This window comes from Amblyomma maculatum, chromosome 4, assembly GCF_055883805.1.
Source record: "Amblyomma maculatum isolate TAMU_Amacu chromosome 4, ASM5588380v1, whole genome shotgun sequence".
Taxonomy (NCBI): Eukaryota; Metazoa; Arthropoda; class Arachnida; order Ixodida; family Ixodidae; genus Amblyomma; species Amblyomma maculatum.
Window position 1 is genome coordinate 20,393,245 of NC_139347.1, and position 22,374 is coordinate 20,415,618.

Genomic DNA, 22,374 nt, shown 5'->3' on the forward strand with positions numbered 1-22,374 from the left:
TCAGTGTTTGTTCGCATTTTTTGTTACATGTACAGTTGTTTATTTATGTAGTTATGCACATCTTCAGAGCTGTATTGATGGTAGTGAACAGAAAATCGAGATTTATTCATAAAAATTTGAAATCGCTCCTCATGAAAGCAAATTCTGGTAATGCTAAATTTTTATTAAATGGAACTTGAAAAGTGGCCTTCATTATTTGATTGCATTTATTTTAATTACCTGAGCAAATTATTCGTTTAGTGGGTGTTTTGGTGTAATCTCAAATTGCAAATTGAAGGCAGCATACATTTGGTGTGTACTATCTCAATATAACTTGGACTCCTCACTAATGTTGAGTAGTGTTGTTGTTGTTGTTGTTTTTTTGTTTTTTTTTTTAGGATGTATGCTTGACTACATCTAAAGTCTAAAAACAGCCATGCTGAATTGCAGCAATACCTGCTCACAATATCTTATAGTTGCACTGTAATTTTGAGTGGGTTGCTCTCTAATGACTTTCTTTCCTCCCCTTCCTCCCTAGATGGGCCGAAGAAATTCAAGCAGGAGTACGGGCATGGCAGTGTCTGCATGGCTGATGTCCTGTGGACCTGTGCTCTCATGTTCTCCAAGCCGTGAGTGATTTTGACGCCATGTTGCCTAAAACTGTCGTGTAAGCCAGGTGCCTTTTTTAGAATTCTATCATAGGGCCACCGTGAAGGAGGCATAAACGCAAGAATCAAGCATTTTTGTGTGTGTGTGTGTGTGTGTGTGTGTGTGTGTGTGTGTGTGTGCGTGCGTGCGTGCGTGCGTGCGTGCGTGTGTGTGTGTGTGTGTGTGTGTAAATGTATGAATTTGAGTTGCAGGACAAAATCAGCACCTATTTTCAGGTGCCATAGTGGCCATTTACTAAGCTCACTACGCACTTAAAAACACTTTGAACATCCACCACACACACTGGTGAACTCCTGATACACACAAAAGAGGTATGGATTATGTCACTGCTTTTTTCATTGGTCAAGGTTGTTAAAGTGGTTGTTATTTATGTATGGTTGATTTTAAATGTAAGTGTTAAAATTATCAAATTTCTGGTAGTTTCTGGTAGTGTCTTTATTCTTTTTTCATTATAGGTGCTCGAATGTCCAATTATTGGTTGAAAATCAAATATTTTTTAATTGTTTCATATACTTTCTAATAATAAGAGAAAATATGATGAATAGAAATATAAAGATGAACACAACTTATACACAGATGCGGCAGTAAGTGCATGGCATTGCAGTTCATTGTGTTTGTCGTGTGGACAATTCCCAATTCCTTAAACATGTCAGGATTACTGACTTCAGCAGTTGATTTAGTAGATAATTGTGCAGTATTTAAAGGCTCTGGTGTCATTTCTGTGCAGGATGCATGATAAGAATGTGAAGTTTTTTTCTGTTCTTTTTTTCTTAAGCATGCTTCCTCTCATGCATTCAAGCCCAGGCATGTGATTTTCGTGGCTGTTTTGCAGTCGTGCAGGCCAGAAGAGGGTCCTGGTGTTGACCAATCAGGATGACCCTCACAAGGGCTCAGCTGACCTCGACGACAAGGCTGTTGTCAAGGCCAAAGATCTTGCACAGTCAGGCATTGAACTTGACCTAGTTCACCTGAAGCCGCCTGGAGACAAGGCCTTCCGGCCACAGATCCTCTACCAGGTGCGTACTGCAGGAGGCTATGGGGGAGGACACCACGCTTAGGCAGCAAAAGCTGTAGAAGTGTACTCCGCAAGCTTACTACCAACCAATTGGGTGAACATTAAAGTTGCAGTATTGAAGCGTGTTCTCATGAGTTGCGTCAGTAAGGATTGCTGCTTTTGGGAAGAATGGCTTAAACCTCATTTTGAGAAAGAGGAAGTGACTTAGGGAGGTCACAATTGTTTACTTTGTGCTTCAGGTTGCTCAACTTTACACTTGCATGGATTTCTTTTTCTTCTTTCACACTTCCCCAGTTATCTCATCACTTCTTCACCCTGAATGCAATGGTACACTGTGGGGAAGTTTCATGTTGATGATCACAGATGTGTACATAAATTTTAAAATCCCTAAAATGTTGGGAGAATTTTCGAAGTTTCAAAATTTTATTTTTTCATTTGGCAATGATTGCCTACTGGCCTGACCGATGATGCATGCAAGTTGGTGTGTGTGCTGCAGTGCAGGCATGTCTGAGTGGTTGTAGCTCTGTGTACTTTATTCACAGTAAGAAGAAAGTGAAGGGTCTTTCTTATGAATGCTTTTTTTTTTTTTTTTTATGTTTGCAGGATTGGAGATTAGTTATTACAACCTGCTACTTTCTATGTATCTCTAGCAGCTGTAGTAGTACCTGTAATTGATTAGTTAGTTTGATGAGAAATAAAAAAAAAATACTGTACCTTAAGTGATATAAAGGTCATGTTTGCAAAATGTATTGGTTTTCTTTGATATAGTATGTTCAAGTTATGTGAATGTACCTTTAACACTTTCAGTGTTTATTGGCATCATAGAAAGCCATATAAAATTGTTTTTCAGATTGCTGTAGCATTTAATGCAGCTGTTTTAAATGTTTCTTATTTTTTAGCTAATATTTCTGCTAATGTTTTGTGTATTGAGTTGCGCAGCTATTTGGTCATTCATAGCTTTTGTTTAATGTGTTAAGCATATGGGACAGTTTTTATAGAAAGCTTGGATTGCATAGTACTAACAGGCAAATCATTGAAATGTTATCATATTTATTTTTCTTTCTGTTCAGAACTTAGTGACCAACAAGGAAGACTATGAGGACGGATTTCCAGATGCATCAGAAAAACTGGAGGAACTATTGCTGAGGTACTTACTGTCTCGCTGCTAAGGTGCCTTTCACTTGCATGAATGTTTATTGAATGGTTGAATGGTTATTGGTTGGAATGTGAGCCCTTGTCTATGGGAAAACCCTACTTTCGAGCCTCGAAGGACTTGAAAGCAGAAGTGTGTTGGAGGTTTACCCAAATCACCACTGTACACAGTGCATTGCTTGTTTACTTGAAGCATGCTTCCCATGTTGCAAAAACTTTATATGGGAGCTCTTCGAGTTGACAGATGGGCAGCCCATGAAACTGCTTTTTTTTTTTGGAAATGCTGGTGGGTCACTCAGTAAAAATGAGAAGAGAAGTGACATGGACACTGTGATGTGCTATAAATGCCCTTCTGAAGCAGGCCCGTCTGCTCTGTTATCCGTGTAGAGAGTAGCCACCTGACAGGAGCACGCAGGGAAGAGAATTCTGCTGCTTTAAATGGTACATTGAAGCCTTTGCTCTACCTTTCTAGATAAAAAAATTTTCTTGCGAGTGAGTGCTTGAAAAAAGGAAGTTTTACTAGGAAGGGAGTCTTGTGTGCCGTGCCTTAGAACGACAAAATAGCACTAAAATAGGGGTGTGCAGATATTTCATATTTCAAATTTGAATCGAAAATGTTTGTTGCTTGATTTACGCGCAGTTTGAGAATGAGATATTCAAAAATAATAGGATATTTAAACATATCTGAATGTTTAGCAGCGACTTGTTAGAAAACATGCTTGATTTACGTGCAGTTCGAGAATTGGATATTTAAAAATAGTAGAATATTTAAACATATCTGTATGTTTAGCAGCGACTTGTTAGAAAACAAAAGAAAGGTAAAAATGGAAAGAAAAGACTTCACGCACAATTACAATATAAATACAAAGGTTATATTAAAAAAATTACTGGGTTACACACTTTTCCTTCGTTACGCACTTTCGCTCATTTCTTCTGCTCCCGTTGACGACGCACTGCGCACTGCTGTTCGGAGTCCCGTGATCGCACTCACTCCCATTAAACAGGACGCTGTATTGGCTGCGCACTAAGTCCATCCAAAACTAAAACATCACAAACCAAAGAAGATAAACACAGACAGCACGGGCATGCTACCCGATGCAATCCAAGACTCACTCCCTGGACGCTCCACGTATGATTCAAGATGCTTACGACTGCCACCCGGGTGGGAATTTTCGATGCAATAATCAACTGCTAACAGACTGAATACAGCCCTTTTATAAAAGCCACAATATTTTTGACAGGTTATTTAATGGTTTGAATTTTGAACGTGAGAAAAACAATATGAAAGTGTCTTTTTTTTTCTGTCCTCATTGTTTATTGCTTGTGCCGGTCACATTTAGATGCTTTTAGGTTTGGACAAGTAGGCTTTCTCGTGTTGCATACATGAAAACAAGATTGCTGACCACCTACTTCAAACAATCGGAGCATGAAGGTTGTGCAATTTTTTCTGCCATCTTTTAAAGGTGCGTTTCTTACTTAAATTGCACGCCCATGGCCCTCGTCCTCCTTCGCAACCCTTCTAGCATGAGCGCCACTCTGTTTCGGAGAACTGCGATGCGCACGAAAAGCCCATTTGTGGAATTTCATGTGGGGCTCCCAGAGCGGCGCCAACCCACAATGTTCAGGGCAGGGCAAGTGATTATGTAAAAATTCTGCCCATTGCATGGTATGTTGTAGCCCATGCATTTCTGACATGCACGTCAACTGTAGGTGAGGCAACTGTAGGAGGGCCCCTGTCTCTGGGGAAGAAAAGTAGCCTGGCCACACAATTTCAGTTCCGAGTTTTCGCTGCTAGCCCATTTCAACAGTGGATATCAGTCTCGCATTTGCCAAATGCCAGAAACCAACTGCGTGCCACTTTTGGATGATAACAGGCACATTGCTAACCATTTATATTTATTGTTAGGTTCAGTCCTATCGTTCCTTTTGTTCCCCTGTTCCTCCAGCAAACAGTTGTGTGCTTCTGATGGGCATTACACTTTCTATATGTTGGAACCTCGTCACAAGGCAGCTTTGCTCTTTCCCTTTCCATGTTAGTGGCATACTTGGTAACTCGATCTTCGGATAATTAAATGATAATTTTAAGCCACTGTTAAGTGTTTTGCTACCCATCGTGTTTTGTTGCAAAAGCAACACTCCGACAGCCAAAACAAGACCTCGGGTGGCCTTTAGGTACGCCGTGAAGAGGCATAGCTACAGTCTCCTCATAAAAAGTCAGCCTACCATGACATTTGAATTCACATTACCCCTATGCCACGGGCAGGAGCTGCCAACTCCAGTCGCTCCTTTCATATGGAAGGGTGATACTATCAGAATCAGCCTGCCAGAACCGTTTGCATTCTCGTTACCCCTATGACACGCAGGCACGTCCATACGGCTTGGTTGAAGCGTGACTTTATATGTGGGCTGGTAGCTTACGCTCTCGCGTCATGCCCTTAAAGGACGAGCTTAAGTGTCCCCAATAATGTAGCGCCTTACATTGATAGGGCGTGATAGGGGAATAATGTAGTAGGCAAAAGAAGCTTCCGCCGTTGCTTTTGCAATTCAACTAGGGTTAACCAGAGCTAAACCACAACTAACTTTTTCGTCCCGTTCGTGGTGACTCATGGCTGTTGGCTGTGCACCAATTTGTAGATTTCATGTTGTCGCTCAGTGAGTGATCTTGGAAGACGTTAGAAGACACCAAGCACTGCTAGTTGTGCAGAATTACCTTTGCAATTACTTTTCTTGAGCCTGTGACAAAATCATTTTTCAATTTCGCACGTGTTATACTTGTCCTGCAGCTTCCAAAAAGCATATTTTCTTAAACCTGAAAAAAAAAAAGAGAGAGAGAGAGAGAGAGAGGTTCAACGCTGCTGAACAGAATGTAGAGCGAAAGCTTTGACTGCAGGCGACCGAGTGTTGCATCAAACACAACCAGGATTCCGTTGAACGCATCAAAGTTCACCAGTATTCTAGGCAGAATCCACTTTCGTACCCTGCGCACGGGATGCCGGCAGACGCTTTCCTGCTCCATTTGGTCAGCTCTCCATGGTGGTGCGTGCATGCGCAGTGCGGAAACTACCCTTCTCTTCTCCGCGCTGGTACGCACATCTGCTGGGATGTCACTACCCTCCTCCTCCTCTCTATCAAGAACGCAGCGGCAGAGCACCCTTGGAACGGCGCAGCTGGTTGCAATGATAACGGCGCATGCACAGTGGTAGCCTCAGCCCAGTTCTGCGAAATATGCTTCTACTAGCCTAATGTAGCTTTAACTGCAAAATGTGTCTCGTGACAGGGCTCAAATAGTCGTTCACAGCTATGTTGCAGTGCCGATATTGGGCTTGTGGCCTGCAGACTATGAGTGTAGATTAGCAGTTGGAACACAGCTGCAAGAACCTTAGCAGGAATGCAGCATTGATATTGGATATGGCAAAGCTGAGCTTCTTATTATTCTGCCAAGTTGTGCCATGCGTCTCTTTTGCAGACAAATAAATTGTGAGAATAAATATAGTAGTCATTTCTTAGCTTTTGAAAGCCTTGGAGTGCAGCAACACTGACTGGTGGCGTGTCTTCTGCACTTGAATCTGTCAGGGTGCGGCTCAAGGACCACAAGAAGCGGCGCCTCATGTCGCTGCCCATGTGGCTGGGACCAGGGTTGAAACTGTCCCTCTCCCTGTACAACCTGGTGCGGCCCACGGGCAAGCCACCCACTGTGCGCCTCGCAAGCGACACGAACGAGGAGCTCCTCTCCCGTCGAATCACCTACGCAGTGGTACAGTGTTGTCCCCCCATGTCACTTGATGGCTGGAAAATCCGAGTAGCTGCTGCTGTAGCCGGCAGCCTCTTGATTGTCTACATGTCGAGCTGACTACTGTGAAGGGATACTCTTAGTCCTTCAGTAGATTATGGGTTGCTTTATTGGCCAGGAAAGAGGAGAGCCTAAGGACAACTTTCAAGAATAAGTAGCTTGACATTCTCCTTTCTAGAAAAGTAAACACCTAACTTTTTGCTCCACCTCACGTCTTCAGTTTGATTCACAGGGTGCTTTTGTTCAAACAAAGTGTATTGCGGTGCTGAGTGTTCTGTTTGCAGTCACAACACGAAATAAGTGTGCTTGGGAAAGTTGCAAGATGAATGCCATCTGTGTTTACTTAAGAGGTTGGAACAGTGTTTTCTGGAAAACTAGAAAGTATAAGTACAAGAAATGCTGTTTAGTGTTTACACAGTGATAAGTTGACTCAAATGTAAGCCGACAGCCCCATGTCGCATGACAGAAAACGAGGTGTGTGTGCGAGGGGGGGGGGGCATACTTGTAGACACGCTCTGCGTGCTGGAGTTTTTGACCGGACTTGTGCCATATCGTCCTATATTAATGACATTGTCGTCGCCACTGCTGCAGTCTCACAGCACATCTTTCAGTGAAACCCTACACTTTGTAAACGGTCACCCTCTAACGCTGCGTGGAACATCCCCCATGCCGAAAGCACCCAGCCACACAGAGCCATCAAGGAGGCTCTTTTCACGCGCCTGGTTGGTGCATGCCCTCCCACTGCCAGCCCCTCACGGTGGAGCAGGTCCATGGCAGGTCCTTGAAAGGCTTGCTCATGCGGACGAAATGTTATTCCAAAACATTGAACTTACAGCCGATGCAGTTGCTTGTTTCTTCGGTGTATAAAGAATGACAGCCCTCTTGAATGTTTCCATGAACGAGGGCCGAATGTCCACCGGACGCAACGCACTTAAAAAAATTGACAGAGAATGAGAAGTCGAACTCCTGGTCCAGTACGCTAAACAAATTGCTGCTCATACTGGTTGCTACTCAAGCAAAGCCAAGAAATGCGCTAGCGGTATCGGCTTTTTCGTCAACTATCGATACTCCACCGCTGCTGGAGCAGCAGCCCTTCCATCAACTATTGACACTGGTTTGAGTTTCATGTGTACAGCAAATGTCAAAAATTAATTGAAAAACTCTCCTGATCAAGTGCACAGAATCTCCGAATGCTATGGCAAGAACTGTCGAGCGAACATAAAATTATAACCACGCTGTAGCATCCGTGATTTGTCTCATCTTTATTGGTAATGCCATGCTTTGTTTTCAGTTGTAAGTCTTCCCCCCCCCCCCTCCTCCTCCTATGCACACACACACACGCACATACACTTCAGATTTTAAAATTTAAAAAATAGGTTGACTTACATTCATGTAAAACGATAGTTATGCACGATTTGCTCTGAACGGACTGCATTCTTTCACATTGAGCTTATGGTCACATCGTGTGTGTCATAATTCTTTACATTACATTAAGAGGTCTGCCCACAATTCAGGTAATTTAAGTTCCAAATTCCTTGCATGTACCCCAACCTTGGAATCGGTTGACTCTTAAGATAAACTTGGTTAAGACGAGTTCTCAGATAAAATGAGCATTGTTTCACTATATGGTTGGTTCGCCACAGAAATTGTAAAAAGAAATGCTGAGGGCAAGCTTTCATAACGACTTTGAAACCTGTTGAATCCAAGCTATTGCACTCGAACTGAGCCTCTCTCTGTGGCACTGTCCAGCAAAGTAAACATATATATACTGTCAAACCCACTTATAACAATATTGAAGTCCATGAAAATACCATTGTTATAACCGGTAATTAAGCCGGAAAAAACAAAGAAAACATCACAAACTTGAAAAACATTGAGGGAAAAGCGGCTCACACCTTTTACTTATTCCCAGGCAGAAACCCGTAATCGCTGAGCTTTAACTGCCTCACGGCACTCTTGTTGACAGCTCTCTGCAAGGCGTCCAACCGTTGCAAGTATCAGAGTGAAATATTTTAGCACGAATGAAGTTTCAGTATGGACGTGATCATTCTTGGTGTTTCCTGATGTGGTTTGGCCGGCGCGGTCGCAGTACAGTAAAATCTTGTCAATTCGAAGTCATTGGAACCGAGAAAAAAGTTTGAATTAACCTGGTTTTCAAATCAACCGAACACCGCAAAAAAATCTGACCCAGGCGAAAAATTTAATTGCAAGAGCACGCTGGGCATACCCCCATCATCCTTCCATCCACAAGCACGCGGTCAGCCGTGATCATGACGCTGCTTTTTTAGCGTCATTGCTGAAGAAGGCGTTTCTTCTTCCACGCATTCCAGTGATTTTTTGGCAATAGACACACCCGCCCCAGTTGCGGCTTATAAAGCGAACCTACTGAAAACCAACAGGCTTGTGTAGACAGATGAGCAGAGCAAAGCGCTGCCGGCCCTCCTGTCAGGGGCGCTGGCACTCAGCCAAGTCCCCCCCCCCCCCCCCCCTTCTCCATTCACGCGCACGGCAGGGGCTAACGCTAAAAGATAGACATGCTCTGATCGTCTGTCATCGCCCTGCCAAAAAATGCGCTGCGAACAGTTGTGACGGCGGCGCGGAACAGAGAAACGTGCCGCGCCAGCATTTTTTTTTTACCCAAAGTTTTCAGCGGCCTGAGTGCGGCTAAATTTATGTTAGAAATTGCGGAGCTGCAGAAATTCTGTTAATTATCTGAAATACCGAATTTGGCAAGTTCAAGTTATTGAGATTTTACTGTATTTGTGAGTCTTTTTTTTTTTTTGTTAGCACTGGTGCTCAGTGACCTGATTTAATTGTTATAACCAATAATCTACCATGAGAACATTGCTATATGCGGTTTATTTTACCATAGAATTCATGATAAAGCTAACAGTTCCATGGTTTTTCACTGTTAATTCGATATATTGTTCAAAGCTGTACTGTTATAAGTGGTAATGACTGTATATATAAACACTTCAGGAAACAAAAGAAATTCTACCTCCGGCGACAAGATAGCCTCTGTGCAACTATTCACAATTGTTCGTTTAACTGCATTCTTACGGAGTCATGCTTCCTTGTAGAGGTGCCAGTGCAGAAAGAGCAGGGCACTCTACCCCCTGCTTCAGAGATGCCAGGTGTCGACACCATCTGCTTGTCACATGCCCGGCATTACCGCCGGCAGACTGAAAGGCGTTCATACACATGGAGTGCACCCACCTGACCTTGGCCTTAAACTGTTGGGAGGCATCGCAGTGCAGACTACTGTGGCATAGAGATGGCCGGTTATCAGTTCCACATGGGCATTGCTTGGCAGAGAGACGTGATGCAACTGCCTGTTGAGCTCATAATCACAATGCTGCAGGAGGAGCAAGATAAGACAGAGGCTCATGGGTAACCAGCTAGGAGCGTTCAGAGGTCTTGGAGTTTCAAAAACCTAGTAGCTGTCACTGCAAAGGAGAGGGAGCAAAAAAGAGATGGTGGAGAAAAAAAAGATTGGAAACCGTTGAGAAACACATTGGTGAAAGCACCAGTCCCATTTTTAAGTAAGGTAACGTGACCATTTCATGCTCGCATTGTTCATTTCACTTCATGCATAATACTACCGTATATGTCCCATTCACAATTACCCTCTCATTTCCAAGTCATTTTATTCATTGTGTTCTTGCAGAAGATATTTGAACTTGCTCTCATGTCTTTTTTAGAAGCACTTCTAATAAGACAGATTATATGATCCTTTCAAGTTCATCTTGAGGGAGCATTTACTGTTACGTTGAGAAGATATTTGAATGTTGTGAATGGGCTAGAAAATGGTTTTGGATGTTCTTAAGTGCAAATTGTTTGATTATCCAAGGATCAAATGTAAATGTCACCGCATATAATTAAATAATCCTTCTTTAATATGTAAGCTTCATTTGGACTTTGCGGGCTCTTCAATTTCAATGGAATATGTAAGAGAAAGAAAAAAATGATTATCTAAACATTTCGTATGGCATACTGCTTTTATACCTGGCAGCAAGGATAACTAGGGACAGATTGATGAGAACCTTCCATACCTACTTTTCTATTCAGACCAGCTTAGGCAGGATTCTTATTACCTTAGGCTCATTGCTCTTTTTGTCGAGCCTAGAGCAGTCCCCAGACTTGTCTTTCAAATGGGTGTGTTCTGCCAGCGGTCTGATAAAACAGAGAAAGGGATGTGAATGGTGGTTGGTGTTGCAGGACACTGCAGAGACCCTCATGCCTGGAGACATTGCCAAGACCCAGGAGTATGGGGGCAGGAAGGCACACTTTGACATCTCTGAAGTGAAGCAGATCAAGGCAATGGCTCCTCCTGGTGAGATGCCCTGTGTGGGCTGTAAAGATGTTTCTGTCTCACTGCGTTAAAAGTATTTGAGCAGTTTTTTTTTTTGCTTTTTGTACCGTATTTTCCAGTGCGCAAAAAGTTCTTTAACAAAAATTTCGCTGATGTGTCTTATACAATGGTGCTTCTTTCTTTCTTTTTTTTTTTCGTGTTGCGGAACACTTTAAAGTGAAATTTGTCGTAAAACTATGGCCGTAACGACTTTCACGCCTATGAAACCTATGGTCGAAGCAGGCCGCAAGCATTATTAATATGAACTGCCACAATATGGTGACATTTGCACTCCTCACCTGCCTATATTGCTAAGACAAGGCAGGACTAGCCAACTACTTTTCCAGTTGCCATTTGCCATTGTGTTCAGTGGCTACCGCATGTGGTGTGTTGTCTACTCACTGCGTGTACTGTGCCCAACTCCCAAGAGCCCGAGCAGTGACGATCAGAGCAGCAATTCTGAATGCTAAGAGGATGTCTCTGCAGTGCTGCCACCAGTAATCGATTAACTTTTTGGTAGAGCATTGGAGGGTGAACCTTTTGAAGCCTTTGAGTAAAAATACTGTTGCTGCTCTGCCTGTGCAAGGGTTCTTTAGGCGTGAGCATTGCCTCTCCTTTTCTATCATTTTATGCTTTGTGAAGAGTATTCTCACTGGCATAGAGCATTCGCAAGGGTCACGCAAGCATCATGTGATCAAGTCCCATTGCTCTAAGTGGATAAATTGAGGTGCATCTTATACAAAGATGTGTCTTATATACATGCATACTTTTTAACTGAAACCGCAAGTAGATGAATTATTAATCCATTTAATTCAGGATATTCTAAAGGTGCAAAAACATGGTCTGCATGTGTGATTTCAGCATTTTTCATGTTCCTGTCGCCAAAAATTTTTTTGCAAGTACCTAGTGACATTTCATGCACAAAGCATCTGCGGTGTTCATTTTTTTTCCCCCTCCTGTGGCAGGCTTGCGACTATTGGGCTTCAAGCCCCTGAGCTACCTGGAGAAGCAGCCACACGTGAGGCCATGCCACTTTGTGTACCCAGACGAGGGCAGCGTGAAGGGCAGCACGCGCCTGTTTGCCGCTCTGCTGCACAGTTGCCTGCACCACCGTGTGGCCCCCGTGTGCTATTGGGTCTCACGCACCGCCCAGGCTCCCAAGCTGGTCTACCTCCTGGCACAGGTCAGAGATTTTACAAAGTCCCGCATTGTCTGCCTGGTAGAGACGTACATATAGTATCAGAATTCGCTGCAAGGTGAGTACAATTGACAAAAATTGACTGTGAAATGGATCGAAGAATTTTAATATCAGTACAGATAGTTTGAACTAAAGGTTCACGCCACAAAACAATGCTTTGAAAGGAAACGCATCATATGGCAAATAAATTTAATTTTCACCCATCATCGGCATAGTATACATTATAATAGTATGCCTTTATATACCTGTAAGGCCTACCTGGAATTAATAAGAGAAGTGGAACCGTGTGGTAGTAATATCAGTAATAAACCTTATTTTGTAGTCTAACATCCTTTGTTTACATTTCTTTGGGTAACAGCTGTGTTCGTTGAAAAAAAAAAAAGAATAATAATTTCACAGCTTAGTTTAATGATCACATGGCAGAGGAGCTTACTGAATGCTGTTGTGAGGCACTGTAAGGTGGCCAAGTAAATAACTTTTTGCTGGAGGAGTGATACTAACAATTAATTTTTAGCGGGGTCAACGCGAAAGGTACTGCTGGCGAAATGTGACAAGACTGCTCGCGAAACAGACACAGAAGCAGAAACGTGAGTAGCAATGCAAGTAAAAACTATCCGTTCTAAGCTCCTTCACACTTTCTGAAAAGAAAACAAAGCATCTGCAGCAGAATGGTGCTGAAAGCACACCGTTCATGATGCCATTTGGCTCACTTATCCATCGTGTATCAGTCAAGTCCGGGCACCATGATAAGTCCGAACGCTGCCAAAAATCAAAGAAGCGAGAAAATGAAACCGCATTGTTAAATGCCTTTGTGCACCAGCTACGCTGTACGCAGTGCATTTGCGTGGACTGACTTTGGGACCAGTGACTTTTTTTTTTTCTTCATTCTGGATTCTGACAATATTTGAGAATAATCAGAGAGAGCCATGAAACAGCTACGGCAGCATGCATGGGCCACAACTGTGGTCCTTTCACTGTCCTGTGCAAACCGGGCCACTTTCACATGCACCACATTTGTTGTCATAGCAATTTAGAATCAGGTTCACAGCGAGTTAACCTCGATATATCGAACAGCGCGGTGATTGCAAAATAATTCGATATAGCCGGAATTCGATATACAAAATCACGTAGAAAACGCGTCAAAAACTAGTACAAATCAATCAATGAACCAATCGTGGCACAGTGGCGCAATAAATACTCACTTGAAGTTTCAAGCAAAGTATTTATTCCTTTGGCTTAAAGTACTGTAGCAGCGTAGCTTGCTTCAAATTAGCAACCGCGTGCTTAACCACGGCGTCCTCAACGTAGTTTAAACGGTCCACAAGCGATAGTCCAGCGCCTTCTATTGCGTCGCAGTAGCGGCGTACAAGGTCCAAAGCAGCTACAGCCTCAGTTGCAGTCGGGAGCGGGGCAGCGCTTACGGGATCAACCTTGGCAGCGTCTTCGTTTGGCCGCTCAGCAGTAACTTCCGCCGCAATCTCTACATCTGTCAACTCCGCCACTGTTCCGGTGCTGTCATCACCGCCAACGAAGTCATCAATGCACATGCTGTGTGGCTCAGCACCGACAAAGCGCTCCAACTGGCTCCAGGTTTCTTCGAGCTGGCATTCTTCCTCTGTGCTGGTTTTGTTCCGCCTTGGCCTTTATGTCACTCTTGATTTTCAGCAGAGTGCTCAAAGTGCTCCTCGGTATGCTGAAAGCTTCGGCAACGCTTGACTTTTTTTCACCATTTTCAACGCGGCGGATCACTTCCAATTTCGCAGCAAATGTCAGGGTCGTCCGCTTCTTCGCGTTTGCAGCCATCACAACACCGACCACGCCGTGACAGGCCTAGGCCACCTAGGCTGCCTAGGCCACACACGATAACGACTGGCGCAGCACAAGTGGCGGCGCCGAGACGCGGTTAGTCGTTGACAAACTAAATCAGGCTAGCCACCCTAGCCCGGCCAAGCCGCCGCGTGCATACGCCGCTACGTTCAAATGGCGCCCTCGGCGCGACCGATGTATGCAGCGATCGTGCGCAGCAGTTGGGAACGCCCATCGCGCCGCCGCTATCTTCGAGGACGTTGAGGGAAAGCTCGCCTCCTGTCAACAGAGTGTACATGGTTTGGGGTGGCGGAGTTCGATTTATCCATTTGGCAACCAACGCCGTTCGAAATAAAAAATTAAAAATGCATGCGATTTTCCGCGTGATATAGAAAGTGTTCGATATAATCAATAATTCAATATATCCGTGTTCGATATATCGAGGTTCGACTGTATTATGGAGTGCATCATGGCATGACACTGATGCTATTTCGTGTGTGAATTTCATTTTTTTCACCTACGAGCAATGCAGCTGCTATGCTGTGGCAACCATAAATGGTTCTCAATGTACTGTTCTTGTGCAAAACCTTATGCTGCATGCTCACACCCTGCTGTGTGACCAGAAAAAAGCAAAGTGATTTATTTGACATCAAGATAACTTCGGTTTGAAAATGTGATGTTTTGCAACAAGTTTAGATGAATAAAGGTTTGTAATTTCTGAATGCTTATGAAGTTTCAGTACAGTTAAACCCAGGTATATTGAATTATTGCTTACATCGAACTGCCTGAATATTCCCATGGAATATGCAGAAGTACATAGCAATGTCATTTTTGTTTGATCGAACTCCCGGTAACGGAATGTTCAATCTATTGAACTGTGCACTGTGTCCTTGCAAGAGGCGCTTCTCCCAGTGGCGCTCCCGTAATAATTGCCCACGTGGAACTGTGTTGCCTGAGCGACTTTGGGCACATGCTACTGCTGCTGGCAGCGCTAACACTGTGAAACCACATGATGAGCTGAACGTCGAGTCAGCTTCAGAATCGCCTTTGGTTTGGCATGCTTGTTTTGAACATGACATTGCTGCTGTGTGGTGAAGCCAGTCTAGCACACTGAAGTATTGTGGCGACTTTTGCATGACCTGCTTCTCTGCTGAAGGCGATGCAGAAATTAGCTGTGCACAGTTTTAATTGAGTTGTTGTTGCGGTCATAGTGTGCCAGTAGCAGAATTAGACCTCTTATGACCAGCTGTGGCTTTTGCCAAAGCACTGTCTGCTGCAGTTTTGATGCAAGCCAGCCCCAACTCTAATGGCACTTCCGCCACATGGCAGCGCGAGCTCCGGTGTTTCAGTCTGGCCCACCAAGTGGCACATAAGCAGCACAAAGCGCCGCCCTTTTTCGATGCCTGGCGCATGGGTGCACACAGAAATGAGCGTGTGCCTCACGGGTCAGCGCACTCACGACGAGTGGTGTACTCTTCGTATACTAGTGAGCAGCACGTCAGTGCAGGCATATTCATGCTTCTGGGTTACAGAGGAGCTCATCTACTGCCACATTTTTCTTATCAATATATCAAACTGTTTCATGATCCCCTTTCAGTTCAATATATCCGGGTTTAGTTCAAATAATGAAAGTGCGGTATGCATCAAATCGAATAGGGAATACTATTTGCAAGCTGTTTAAAGTATCGTACATTCGCACAACCCGCTTCAGAGTTCTGACTAACATTGGTTTTTGGGAACTTATGGTTTTAATGTAGAGTAGGTTCTTCAGTCCGTGCCAGAGCAATCAAATGTGCCACCGGTGACTCAGTCCTGATTGACCACCGAAACATGAATGCGTTCCAGAAGGGTGCCAGCTGAAACTCATGTGCAATCGGTTCCAGAGGTTGGGCCTGGAATTCTTTCGCTGGATGGCCAGCTATGATGACAGAGTTAAATTAGGTCAGTCATATCTTGCATTTAGCTTTTGAGCTGTGCTGCATTTTGTCATGTCACTGGTGAAAGGCAATAGGCCTGAATGTGGGAATAAGTGCATGCCCTGCATATGCATTCATACCGCTTCATCAGGACATACATCATGTTAATAAATGCCTGTGAGGGAGCATACATTTTGCCATTGTTATCGGCCCTGGACTCTGAACTCCTTCAACTACTTTCCAAATTAACTTGGGCAAAAAGCATGCTTTTCAATCGAACACTGCCATTAAAAATGGAAAGAAACAGCTAAGGTTAACCAACATAGTCTCTAACCGCACTAAGAACAGGTAAACGTAAGCCGTTAGTACAATGACGGCCTTGCATGCTTGGAGTTCTGGTTACATCCGCCACTTCTCAGTTGATCAGGTTGCTCCGAAGCAAACAGTGGAACTCACGAACCCAACCAATATCGACCAGCAGAATTTGCATTCGCCACTGCTGAGCCAGGAAAGCTACTCCAGGTCAACCACTGAAATTCACCATTGGACGTCATGGTGGTGCATCAGAGGATCTCAGGAAAAGGGAGAAGGACAAGGAATCATTCGGTGCCTCTGCAGCTACTTATGGCAGCAGTCGGATGTAAACTGACGACTCCTGACAGGCAGCTTTGTTCAGGAACTCCAGAGACAGAAGCCACAATATTAAAAAAGAAAAGAGTGGTTTACAGCAGCAACTGTTAAGGCCATGTTTCCCATCTATGTGGCATCAATGTGGCCAAACTAGGTGATGCCAGCATGGCGTCATGAGTCACGACAATGCGCCACACTGAGTGGCCAGAATGCCATTCACTAATTTGTTTGTGCACACTGTTACTTTGGATGCATTGTGTTGCATATGGATAGGTCAGCGATCATGCCTGTTTATTAGCCAGAGTTAATAAATACTTGTAATGACATTCACATTTTGCGCCACCAAGCTGTCACTGAATTTGCATTACCATGAGTGCAAACATCCAGCAAATTTTTAAAGCACAGCTTTTACACAGCAGTTTCTGGGTAGAGCGGTGTCGGCCTCTACGTAACCAGAGCAGAAGCAATGAGGAGCATCGCGGAAGAGCGAAGAAGGGTAGAGCAATGGTGACATTTCTCAACCTTGGTGACATGGCCTGTCCGCAAGCACCACTTGCACAGAGGCTCAGCAGTGGTGGCATCATATTATAAAACTGATTCCTATCATTGTGCATTGGGGCAAAGCCGAGGCAGTGTAACAGCCCTTTAGCACTACTTGTTCCATCTTCGATCACCTCTTGGGCACACTGTGAGACTACCTTTAATGGCGTATGCTTCTTTCGCACAGAAGGAGGAGCGTAACACCCAAGGCCTGCAGATGGTCCCTCCGGGTTTCCATGTGGTGCAGCTGCCATTTAGTGATGACCGTCGCCGGCTGCAAGCGCTTGAGGAAGGCAAGGCCAAGGCATCCCCAGCTCTGGTGGCCTTGGCCAAGGAAATGATAGAAAAGCTGCGTTTCACTTATCATCCAGACAAGTTTGAGAATCCAGGTACTATTATATGCCAACACGCGTGCAAGTGCATTCAAGGTCATTGCAGCTGACGGATTAAAGAGAGTCTATTGCACAGCGATGGTTGTTTGTGCTACTGCTGGCCTTCTCTTGGCGTTTCAAATGTGGCCGTTCGTGGTACTGTAAACTGGACTTTCAAACAGTTCATTATTTTTTTGCTTCTTTTGCACCGTTGGTACTTTATGATTGATGCCTGTGCATCTAGTTTTGTTTCATTTCTAGCATACCTCACATGACCTTTCTTTGACTACAACATGATGATCATGTGACTCTCCTACAGACTTTATAATGTTTTGTGACATTCCTATTGTGAAACTCCACTACTGGTATGCAGGAAGAGTGGTGCAACTGATGCCTGTTTTATAATTGCATTTCGAAGCACACCAAATTTTCCACTCATATTATGACATCCTAATGAACAGTGGTGCAGTCTTGTGGCATTTAGATAGATGAAAGCTTGGCGTGATATCATTTTTGTACATATTATCCTTCAGCATTATTCTCTCCTTCGCCAGGTTATTGGTTAAGTGACAAAGAAGACCTTGGCTAGACAACCGTAGCACATGAATTTCTGTGGAGCTTGGAAAATGGTAGGCCTAAGAAAATGGCAGTGCAATCAACCTTTCTTTATATCAAGGCTTTATTTGCACTTGTGACTCTCGCCATTTTTGCATGCCACCTTTTGCTATAATTTCGCCTATGTGTCATGGGTAAACCTTTTTCACGATAAGCTTTTTCACGCGATTTATATTTGCTTGTGCGGGTGTTGGACATGCTGGCTAGTATTTCATGTGCCCACTTCCATGCAACACTCTCCCTGGATGCTTGCTGAAGGAAGTCCTTTCATTTTTAAGGCAGTCTTACAGACAATGAAATCAGTTTGCACATGGTTCCTGTTCAGCAAAGAACCTGGCAGCGGTGTTGTCGTTGGCATCTTAAATGAAAAATTATGCTGGTAGCAGGTGACATGACCGGGCAAATTGGCCGGCGTTCTGTATGATGAGACCATACGATAATGTTGAGTTGGCAGGAGTTAAATGGAGGGTGAGATGGTAATCGAAGCCAGAGATTTGGATCCTGAATCAGGCGTGTTACCCCTAAGCAACACAGGCAGTTTCATACGGCTTGATTAAAGCAGGGTTTTACATCTATATCGGGCAATCTTTCGCATATTCTAGTAGCTTACAACTGCATGCCAATGAGTATGTGTGGGACAATAGAGGCATAAATTAAGGGATAAGTAAGTGATTAAGCTAGTTCCAGAGTGCATGTACACAAATGCTGCCACGTCATATTGTTGATGGTGCGAGAGTGTGTGTGTCCCATATTTTTTTTTTAGGACTGAATTCATTCAAAGGAATTTTTGCACACTTTTTCGACCTGTGATATGACATGAACGCTTTCTTTTTTTCCATCAGAACTGCAGAGCTTCTGGAGTTGTTTGGAGGCTCTGGCCCTAGACCGAGATGACGTGGAGCGTCCCCACGACTACACTCGTGAGTCTTCTTGCTGCTTTTGCCTGTGGGCAGCTGCAGCAGCGCACGCTGCCGCTTTCCTTAAAAGCCTGTGCTGTTTGTTAACTTGTCTTTGCAGGCACACGAAGTCATCCACACAGAATACAAGCCAGACTCAGATTTAGTTTGAGTTCTCCTTATCGTTTCTACCTCAGCTGGAGTTTGTAGTGCAGAGGTCCTCATCAGCGAGGCTGGAATATGCGCCCCATAGTGGCTCTGACTCACTGCTGTGATGCAGTTGCACAATTACGGTGTGGCACAGGAGCCTCTGTATTGCACTCCAGCCCTAATGCTCTTCATGAGCCTAGGAGAATGTTTATTTAATAAAGAGAAAAAGAAATCGGGTACAAGAGAAGTAGTGAAAAATGAACCTGGATCTTCAGGTTGACTGTGAATTAAATCTATAAGTTACATAATGCAACCCTCTGTACAGTATACACTACAGCAGAACCTTGTTGATATGTTAAAAAAAAATGGGATGGCGAGGGAATGCAAACTGCCTAAATCCTTTAAAAAAGTATGGCTGTTGAATAAAGTGCAAAGGTATTTCTCGATGCTTTAACTTCAGGAAGTGTCACTTCTCTCAGTAACCCTTTTTCTTCCGCTCATGAAATTTAGTCTGCATCCGTTTTGTCCTTAGTGCAGAAGAAACTTAGCAATAGTACATCCCTTACATTGATGACAATGCCAGAAGCAGCCGGGATCGCCTCCTCATTGTCTTTATATGCTTCAGTTCCTTGCACTGATCATTGTCTTTATATGCTTCAGTTCCTTGCACTGATACGCTATGGACAATCTCCGCAGCAGCCTTTGACTGCCACAGTGTTCTTGCTGTCCATGCCACATTGCCCAGACCCAGCACAACCGATGCAAGCAGTTGTCATTTTCAAATGCTTCCCCTTTCTTGTACTCAGAGGCAGTACAGAGAAGCCACTCTGGTAATCTGTCATAGCTACGCTTTTAATGTAACATGCCCCCATGTTCAGCATGCTTTTATGTTTCTACATCGGCTGTCGGTCACTAACCATAGTATGCGGCCAAAGTTGTCAAACATTCACACATAGTTACTAGAAAATTGTGGTGTAAAAAACGAAATATGTAACTTTTTGCGACCTATTTATTGCCCACGTTTCAGAATGCATGAACCGGAAAATGGCATGAATTAGGAGTCACTCTTCCTGAGGCCCTGGGGTTTAGAGATACCAGTAGCCGGGTGAATGAACCTGCGGTGGAAGCTAGCAAAAAACAATTGGAAGATTGGTGGCTTAAAAGCAGAAAACTACGCCACCAGTATGAATGCTAGTGCAAAAACAGATTGCATGCATTATCTACAGCCTATGTAGGTTTGAATCCATTAATATCGCGAAATTCTCGAAAAATGATGCAGCTGCTCTTTAATTATTGTTTTAGATCAGTTAACTATACCATCATTCTATTTGTTGAATTTTTATTTCTACATTACTAACATTATGTTACTTTTCTGGTTGGTTGGTTGGTTTGTGGGGTTTAACGTCCCAAAGCAACTCAGGCTATGAGAGACGCCGTAGTGGAGGACTCCGGAAATTTCGAACCCCAGGTGGTCGAAATTTCCGGAGTCCTCCACTACGGCGTCTCTCATAGCCTGAGTTGCTTTGGGACGTTAAACCCCACAAACCAACCAACCAACCAGAAAAGTAACATAATGTTAGTAATGTAGAAATAAAAATTCAACAAATAGAATGATGGTATAGTTAACTGATCTAAAACAATAATTAAAGAGCAGCTGCATCATTTTTCGAGAATTTCGCGATATTAATGGATTCAAACCTACATAGGCTGTAGATAATGCATGCAATCTGTTTTTGCACTAGCATTCATACTGGTGGCGTAGTTGACAATTAAACCTCAAGCTTCTCACAGCACTGAAGTTCTGCGAAGAAGCTTGGTGATGACGTCACGGACGGTAATATATCTGATGTTCGTTGCCTTCTCCCACGTCCTGCTGCGCCTTTTCGGACGGTGCTAATCAACATTTCTAGGTTGTTTTCGGCAACCTTGTTTTTATTTCTTCAAGCCAAGAGTGTCTATGCAGGAAAAGTTCCGGTACTGTCAATGATGTCATCATGCGTCCTCCATCTGTCGCTATGTAGTGCGGTGAAGCCTGCTAGCCATCGCGGTTTTAATTGCCAATTGCGACGTTGTTTTAAATGCTAGCGTTAAGATACTTTGCATGCTTTAAGTGCAAGCTATAATCATTCAACTGCTCGAAACTCATCGAATTCTAAAACCGGTGCAGCTTTCCTTTAAGACATAGGGGGAAAAAAATTAAAGAGCACTGCAGAATCTGCATTGGAGTAATTCGAAAGCACGGATGCTGCTGTTGGTTGCTTCTAGCTGCTTAATTCACTTCTTGTTTACCCGTTTTAGTCTTTGGTACTTTCAAATTGCGCCCCAATCCCTTCCTATGCCCTTTTTCGGCTCTACTTCTGGTGGCGTGACGTCACATCCTCTGCGTCACACTAATTCACTTCTTGTTCATACATTTTAGTCTTTGGTACTTTGAAATGGCACACCAATCCCTTCTTATGCCTTTTTTCGGCTCTACTTCCGGTTGCGTGACATCACATCCTTGATGTCACATTAATTCACTTCTTGTTTGCCTATTTTAATCTTCAGTACTTTCAAATTGCACACCAATCCCTTCCTATGCCCTTTTTCGACTCTACTTCCGGTTGCGTGATGTCACGTCCTTGACTTCACCCTAATTGATTATCTTAATTAACTACTTTAGTCTTTGGTACTTTCAAATTGCGCGCCAATTCCTTCCTGTGCCGTTTTGGCTAGGCTTCAGGTTGCGTGACGTCATATCTTTGACGTCACCCTAATTGACTGATTTAATTAACCCTTTTTGTATTTGATACATTCAACTGTGGTGCCAAGCCATTCGCTAATGAAACCATTTTCGCCTTTATTTTCATTGTTTGCCTCTAATTAATTACCTGATTAACTTATTGGCCTAATTATTTTTTCGCAAACATTACGTCACCCTCTATCGATTGACACCACTCATTAACTCTACCACTTTTCAATTACTCACAACTGCTGTGGACAACTTTTACATTCCTTGCCTGTAATTAATTACCTAATTAATTTATTGACCTAATTATTTCTTCTGCAGTAACATTACGTCAGCCTCTATCGATTGACACCATTCATTAACCTCTACCACTTCTCAATTACTCGCAACTGCTGCGGACACAATTTTGCGGGCGCGGCCTGCGGACACGGTCGCGGACAGAAATCTGTCAACATAAAACAAGCATGATAGCAACTGCTACCACCCCTTTTCAAAGGGGACGCTCCTATATTCCATCCATCCATCCCATTCATGCATCTTTGACATCATCGCACGGTCGTGCTCCGAG

The 22,374-nt window shown here is 43.7% G+C and overlaps 1 protein-coding gene across 2 annotated transcripts in view; it reads left to right on the forward strand.

The window, feature by feature from the left end:
- Irbp (Inverted repeat-binding protein) overlaps nt 1-22,374 on the forward strand; it is a 35,797-nt gene that overhangs the window by 9,483 nt on the left and 3,940 nt on the right. For both annotated transcript variants that reach the window (XM_084600887.1, XM_084600888.1), the window contains exons 6-13: nt 518-608; nt 1,481-1,664; nt 2,734-2,810; nt 6,389-6,569; nt 10,824-10,938; nt 11,922-12,139; nt 17,234-17,435; nt 18,875-18,952. In XM_084600887.1, coding sequence (XP_084457013.1) covers nt 518-608; nt 1,481-1,664; nt 2,734-2,810; nt 6,389-6,569; nt 10,824-10,938; nt 11,922-12,139; nt 17,234-17,435; nt 18,875-18,952 — 1,146 coding nt within the window. The remainder of the gene's footprint in view (nt 1-517; nt 609-1,480; nt 1,665-2,733; nt 2,811-6,388; nt 6,570-10,823; nt 10,939-11,921; nt 12,140-17,233; nt 17,436-18,874; nt 18,953-22,374) is intronic.